This window comes from Microtus ochrogaster, linkage group LG4 (genome assembly GCF_000317375.1).
Source record: "Microtus ochrogaster isolate Prairie Vole_2 linkage group LG4, MicOch1.0, whole genome shotgun sequence".
Lineage (NCBI taxonomy): Eukaryota > Metazoa > Chordata > Mammalia > Rodentia > Cricetidae > Microtus > Microtus ochrogaster.
Genome location: NC_022030.1, coordinates 23,202,183 through 23,209,181, shown reverse-complemented (window position 1 = coordinate 23,209,181; position 6,999 = coordinate 23,202,183). Strand labels below are relative to the sequence as shown.

At 54.2% G+C, this 6,999-nt stretch overlaps 2 protein-coding genes across 7 annotated transcripts in view; one reads left to right on the top strand and one right to left on the bottom strand.

Moving 5' to 3' along the window:
- Yif1b (Yip1 interacting factor homolog B, membrane trafficking protein) overlaps nucleotides 1–981 on the top strand; it is a 10,677-nt gene extending 9,696 nt beyond the window's left edge. For 5 of the 6 annotated variants that reach the window (XM_005361289.2, XM_005361290.2, XM_005361291.2 and 2 more), the window contains exon 8: nucleotides 673–828. In XM_005361289.2, coding sequence (XP_005361346.1) covers nucleotides 673–828 — 156 coding nt within the window. Of the gene's footprint in view, nucleotides 1–672 lie in introns of all 6 variants that reach the window. The other variant, XM_005361288.3, reaches the window with a different exon arrangement.
- A 49-nt stretch (nucleotides 982–1,030) lies between these two features.
- On the bottom strand, nucleotides 1,031–1,998 carry LG4H19orf33 (linkage group 4 C19orf33 homolog). The gene is made up of 4 exons (XM_005361313.3): nucleotides 1,809–1,998; nucleotides 1,571–1,683; nucleotides 1,305–1,379; nucleotides 1,031–1,132 (listed from the first exon to the last, which is right to left on the bottom strand). Exons 1-4 carry the CDS (start codon nucleotides 1,828–1,830, stop codon nucleotides 1,031–1,033), a joined length of 312 nt encoding a protein of 103 aa, XP_005361370.1. The 5' UTR covers nucleotides 1,831–1,998.
- Nucleotides 1,999–6,999: the final 5,001 nt, after the last annotated feature.

Below are 6,999 nucleotides of genomic sequence, written 5' to 3'. Positions count from 1 at the left end.
CCCTTATAGCCTCAGGGCTGGGCATGGGGGGGGGCAGGAGTGGAGGTATACCCTTATAGCCTCAGGGCTGGGCATGGGGGGGGCAGGAGTGAGGTATACCCTTATAGTCTCAGGGCTGGGCATGGGGGGGGCAGGAGCCGTGACTTGGGGCTGTAATTCCAGCACTCGGGAGATTGAGGCAAGTGGATCTACACAAGTTTGAGGCCAACTGGTCTACATAGAGAGTTCCAGGCCAGCCAGGGCTACACATCAAGATCCTGCCGTCTACCCCCTCTAAAAAGAGAACGCATTTGAGCATGAACAAAACAAAAAGAAAAGAGCTCTTCTAGCTTGCCTTGAAAACGTACCTTCTGGGGCTGGGGGTGTATTCAGTGGTGGGGCACTGGCCTAGCAAGGGTGAGGGCTTGCATTGAATGAGGGAGGGTACTGTGTCAGGGTAGGCAAAAGCTGCTAGACCACGGCCTCCAGGCCGGGGATCTACAGTCTTGCTGCTCCCTGGTCTACATCCTTCAGAGCCTGCCTGGCCTTTGCCTCTGGAGCCCACGGTGGTTCGCTCATAGGACTGGGGAGATAGTAATTTAGCAGACTCTTCTAGGAGTGCAAGCTGGAGGCCGCAGAGGGACAGGGGGCCCCACGCTGACCCATCTCTCCCCCACCCCCCTTGCTATGCAGATCCGGACGCTGCGGCTCAAGATCCTGGCCCAGGCGGCGGCCGAAGGGGTGCCGGTGCGCGGGGCGCGGAACCAGCTGCGCATGTACCTGACCATGGCGGTGGCGGCCGCGCAGCCGCTGCTCATGTACTGGCTCACCTTCCACCTGGTACGGTGAGCGGCCAGCCTGGCCTCCAGCTGCCACATTCATCTCGCCCAACCCGGGCCCGGCTCTCCAGGCCCGCGCCCCTCCCTCCCAGCCAAGGTGCTCTCGTCTCCAGCTGCACACCCCAACAATAAACCTGATGGGCTCAGCATGGCCTCCGCTCCTGACCGGCAGGGGGCGCTGGGGAGCGGGGCGGGCTGCAAGCTTTAATAAGTCAGTGGGGGGCCTTCTTCTCCTTTTTCTTTTCCTTCTTCACCTTGGGTTTCTTGGCCTTGTCCGGGGAGCGTTCATGCTTCTTGCAGCCAGCGGTGTGCTTCTGGAGGCCCGAGGACGATGGGTCGGGGAGAGAGAAGAGGTGGCACGGTTGGAAGCAGAGCTGGACATGCTCCACCCTCTGCAGCGAGGAGGATCCCAACCTGACTCTGACTATGGCCGGGCTCTGTGTCAGGGATGCGTGAGAACATGCAGGGAGAAGGGTAGCCTCTTACCTTTCCCTCCGCCTCTGAGTCGCTGGAGCTGCTGCTGCTGCTACTGCTGGAATCGGAGGAGCTGCCGTGGCCATGCTAGATGGGAGGTGGTGGGGACAGTAAGGGACAGTAAGGTGGGGGACAATAAGGGACAGGAGTGACAGTAAAGGACAGGGAGGTGACCAGTAAGCTCGCTCATGCAACTTCCAACCCAAGCTGGAAAGCTGAGATGTGGCCGAACACCCGGGACCGGCTGGGGACGCGATGCTGGTGGTGAGGTGACTCACCCTTGGTTTGTGAGCAGCGCCTGCCCCTGGCTGGCCCGGAGCTTTAAGGGGACAGTGCTTGGGGTTTCCCACTTGACCTGCGCCTCCTGGTTTCTTAGAACCAGCGCCCACGGCTACAGAGGAGAGAGAAGTTAAGGTGGGTTAAGCAGGCAACTGGGAGAGTCCCTTCGTTGGGGACCCTGGGTTTGAGTCTGAACCCCACCTCACACCGCAAATCCACCACTCCCGGGGAGCTTACCTGCAGACAGGTCGAACTCCATGGCGATGGTCAATCTGGAGTACCCGGAACCGAAGGCTTAGGCAGTGCCTGGGGCAGGGGTGGGGCCGCTCGACCCACCCATCTCAGGAATTCTACAAAGTCCCACCTCCGGACCTTTGTACCCCTCAGCCCCGTGGTCCTGACTCATCGCACCGCCGCTCCCAGCCCCGCCCAGACTTTCCTCTGTGGGAAATGAAGGTGGGGGTGGCTGTAGTTTTCTGGAGAAAAGGTCTCAACCTGTCATGAATTGACCACTTCGTGGGGCTGCTTGTTTGGAAAGAGTCCATGTACACCGAACAAAGTTAAAGATTACTTGCAGTACATCCTGGGAGTGGGAGCTCGGGTTCCTGGCTCCTCTGGCCTGAGAAAAAGTGTCTGAGGGATTTGGAGCCCAAGATGAGCAACCTGGTGGCAGCCAGGAGAGAGGCCTCAGCAAAGCTGCACCCTGGGGCGATGGTGAAGACCAGGCAGATGGGTTAAATTCCTAGACTGGTGTCTGGCAGAGTGAGTGCTTGTGAAATGTCTTGTGCTGTTTTGGTAAGGGCAGGTGTCTTAATTTGGGCTGTTAGAACAAACACAGCAGGTGAGTGCTTAAACAGTAACCTACCTTCTAGTTGTTGAGGCTGGGAGCTCGATGCCAGGCATAGGTCGAGAGGGACTCCAAGTATGAAGATGGCCTGCTCCCTGCAGAGTTGTTCCGGCTTTTCATGTCTCTTCCTAATGGCGGGAATCACACTCTCAAGATCCCGTTACCTTCTACAGTGCCACTTCCAAAGCACCACATTTGGGACTGGGCTTTACCATCTAACTCTTGCACACAAACATCAGCTCCAAGCTGGACACAGTGGTACAGGATTGTAATTCTGCTCCGGAGGATTTGAAGTCCTGCTATAGACAGTGCAGTGTGGTGGCGCACGCCTTTAATCCCAGCACTCGGAAGGCAGAGGCAGGCAGATATCTGGGCTCGAGGCCAGCCTGGTCTATAGAGTTCCATACCAGCTAGGGCTCTACCGGTGAGGTGCCAAGGCTAAAGAGCTGAGTTCAATCACCAGGAACCACATGGAGGAGAGAGCTGGCGCCTGCAAGTTGTCCTGGAACCTCCACAGGTACACATCCAGGTGCGTGCCACAAAAATAAAATAATAGAAAAATACTAAAAACAAACGCCTGCACGTGTCTGCCGAAGTGAGCCTCAGCAGGAACAGGTGGCTGCTTCGGGGATCATAATGCGCATGTGCCACCCCAGATACCTGCCTAGATGTCAGTTTGCAGAAAAGCTTGCCCTGGTTGCTGCGGGCACCATCATTCCAGCACATGCTTGATGCTTACCAGTATTTGAAATATCTTTTTTTTCCTTTGGTTTTTTGAGACAGGATTTCTCTGTGTAATAATAGAGCCCTGCACTCTGTAGACCAGGCCGGTCTTGAACTCACAGAGATCCACCTGCCTCTGCCTCCGAGTGCGCCACCACCGCCTGGCTGCATATGGCTGTTTTGCCTATGTATGCCTGATGCCTGCAGAGACCAGAAGACAGTGTCAGGTCCCTTGGAGCTGGAATTACAGTTATAAACCACCCATGGCCTCTGGAAGAGAAGCCAGTGCTCTTAACTACTGAGCCGTTCCTCTAGTACCACCCACCTTTTTTTTGAAATGGGGATTTATCTGGCCTGGAATTCAGTATCTTAACCATAAGTGGACTCTGTGTCCAGAACCCCAGAGTGCTCCTCCCACAGAGGTACAGCCGAGCAGAGGGGCCATTCCTTTGGTGTGCTGGGGAGGGCTGATTTCCGAGTGAGAGCCTCACAGGAGCTGGTAGTGGTGGCTGTTTTGAGGCTGGGTCTCCAGCAGGTCCGGGCTGCCCCAGACTTGCCATGTAACGGGATGATCCCGAGTGGAAGCCACACAGATGTGCCAGCCTGTTGCTTTGTTCTGCGGTTTCAAGACTACAAACAAGCAAGGCCTGCCTGGACTACAGAGTGTGTTCCTGGCTAGTCTGACACCCTAGGGAGACCCTGACCCAAAGGAGAAAAGGGGCGATGGCGAAGGTAGGGCTTATCTTAGGGGTCAAGCCGCTGCCTAGCATATGTGTGGTCCTAGGTTAAATCCGCAGTCAAAATAACAATTTTGTAAATAAAAGTAAATTGGGCAAGGTACAGTAACACAGGCAAGAGGCAAGTGAATCTCTGAGTTCGAGGCCAGCCTGGTCCACAGAGTGAGTTCTAGGACAGCCAGGGCTACACAGAGAAACCCTGTCTCAAAAAAAAAAAAAAAAATTAAAGGAAGATAGGAAGAGTGTTGTACAAGGGCTCAGAGGTCCAAAGGCCTTGAGGCAGGAACACCGTACTAGGATCTTCAAGGAAGTCAGAGTGGGCGATTAGAGGGGAGAGGTGAGGAGGGCAGGTGGGGACCTTTGTGTATCACGAGGGGTGAGGTGGGGTGAGCAGCGATGGTTGGGCCCACAACTTGTGCAGGCTGGCAGAGAAAGTCTGTCCAGGCAGACCGTCAGTTCCGTGAGGGTGGAGCTCTGTCTGCTTTGCTCCTCACCCAGACAAGTGACTCAGAGTGGTGTGTGCTGTCATTTGGTGACTGGTCAAGGTTTCCCTCTGTGGGGAGTGCCGACAGGCACACCTCAGTGACCCCTCGCTAAGCACTCTGGACCTGTTTTCCCATGTAAAGGTGAACCACTGGCTTGTGGTCCAAGCACTGGAAAGGAAGGGGAGGTGGAGGATTACGAGTCAGAGGCCAGCCTGAGCTACACAGTTAGGACCCTGTCTCCAAACGCCATGTTGAGGGGCTGGAGAGACAGCTCACCAGTTAGAGCACTATCAGGGGCTGCTCCTCCAGTGGACCCAGTTTCCATACTCAGCACCCACATTGTGGCTCACGACCATCTGTAACTCCAGTTCCCAGGAATTAGATGTCTTCTGGCCTTTGCTGGCACCTACACTCACAGATACACACATACTCATAACTAAATAACAAAATCTTACGAGAGAAAAAGATCTTGTCTTGAGATGGAAGGTAAGGACCGACATCTGATGTATTCCTCTGACCTCTGTGTGCTCCAGCATGCAAGCCTGTGTGCGCGCACACACACACTCACAGGGTTGGGTTTTACCTCACTTTCCCAGACCCCAGTGAGGGGATGAGGGTGTGGCTCAGCGCTAGAGTCCTAGCCTAGCAAATGCAAGGGCCTAGGTTCCGTCTCAGTTCCACAGAATAAAGTAGAAAAACATAAGCCCCCCACCTCTTAAATGGCTTTGCAGAATCTACATGGCCTGAACATGCAGTGTTCAGTAATGTCAGCTGCATCTTTAACCCTCCCCATCCATGCACACACACTGGGGGTGGGGTTGAGCCTAGGCCTCAGCCTTGGACTACAGGCCGGTGCCACCAGGCTCTGCTGGAGTGAAGCTTCTCAAAGCCCAGGCACATAGCTAGCCAGCAGACTGGAGCATCACAGGCTTCTGTACCCTGGAGCCACAGCCACTGTCCTGCTGCGCTAGTTTCAGAGTGGGAGAGTAGGGCAGGATGTGGTTTTGGCTCTCCTGACTTCCACCTCCACGTTCCCGCACCCCACAGCATCGCACTTGCCTTTCCAGTCTCAAATTCACGGAGACCCAAGATGTCAGCGCGTGTAAGCCAGAGTGAGTGAGAGTGGGCACCTCTACTCTCAGGCCCCCGTCTCTCTGCTCTGCCTGCCTCTAGGACACAGGTCGGTGTAGGCACAGAGCCTTGGTGCCTTCTGCCCCTCAGGAAAAGGGGGCCTGCAGCAAGGCTGGGTTCCTCAGGTGCTCACCCCAACCCTGGTTTTTTGTTTGTTTGTCTGTTTGTTTTTGTTTTTACTTCAATGCACAAAAATATTTGTGATCAATAATTATAGTGGGTAGAGAAGGCAAGATGCTGAGGGACCCAGTTGCTGGGACAGCTATATGGCTGAGGTCCCTCCTACATGCTTGAGGTCACATGTTTGACTGGAAAAGTATGGCGAGGTTTGGTTTATTGGTTTAGTCTTTCCTGAAGTTTCCACGAACAGAGACTCAGCTGCTATAAACAACATTATCCCCCTTCAGCCACATCCAGGCAGCTGGATGCACTCACGGCATGTAGGGACCGGTTCCCTTCTCAGCAGACTGAAGCACTGTACTGGCCTGGGACCACCATCAAGGCTGCTGTGGCCCCAGGACACTGATCAGCAAATGTGATAAGGGGCCAAGCTGGGCCTTCTCCCAGCTGTCAGTTCAGGACTTATTTCACTCTGCTTCTAAGTTAACGTCCTAGCTGTTACCACCTGGACTCCGGGTCAGAAACTGGCTTTCTAGCGCCTCTGCTCACAGGACCCAGAACACATGCATACCCATACAGTGTCTGTGACAAAAGAGGGACATAACAAGCTGTGTAGCTCCACGGCTGCCAATTGCTTAGCATTAACAAAGGGGTGTTATAAAGCTTGGAGAACCTTCAGACAGCTTTGTATCGGAGATCTCCCCTCCTCCCTAAACACAGCAGCAAACACAGCCCAGAGCAATGATCTTCAGAGTGCTCAGAATCACCTGGTCTTAACCTTGAAGCCCTAGGGTCTTGGGTTCCTGGTACCAGGATATGCCAAGGATACAAGGTGGGTGCTCCCATTCCAGGGAACAGCTTAGCCAGCTTCCTCTTCTAGTGCCAGTTGCTCACCACAGGCCCATTTGTGGAGTTTGATGCAAGCACAATAGTTTTGCAAACTTATGGCGAGCAGGACCTTCAGGTTAGATGCCCAGTTCCCAGCCCTAAACTATGTGGACTTCTGAGTATGTGGCACCACTCAACATCTGATCAATCCAACCAAGAGGCCGTGGTCAACTCCTTCACATCTTCGTTTCATCCCCAGGCAAAGCAGTAAGGCATTGCCACCGCTCCACCGCACCACCTGAGCCTTAGGTCAGGGATGGGTTAGCACATCTTACATACGAGATGTATCTAAGGCTCTACATCCACTGGACCCACAAAGATGGACCAGACTGACCTGTGACCTTTAGTGTCACCGTCAATCACTATAAGGGCCAAAATGGCAAATGCTCCAGTACCGTAAATAGACTTTCTGTGGCCACCAACCACACAAATGTAAAGTTGCAGGAAGACACATAGGGCATTTGGATCCAGAACAATTCATAAACTTGACGTGGCGC

What these genes read in the sequence shown, in the direction of transcription:
- LG4H19orf33 (XM_005361313.3), bottom strand. Translation starts at nt 1,830, where the DNA reads ATGGAGTTCGACCTGTCTGCAG. An exon ending in GGAGTTCGACCTGTCTGCAG is followed by an intron (nt 1,684 to 1,808) that starts GTAAGCTCCCCG and finishes TCTCCTCTGTAG; the next exon opens with CCGTGGGCGCTGGTTCTAAG. An exon ending in ACTCAGAGGCGGAGGGAAAG is followed by an intron (nt 1,133 to 1,304) that starts GTAAGAGGCTAC and finishes TCGGGCCTCCAG; the next exon opens with AAGCACACCGCTGGCTGCAA.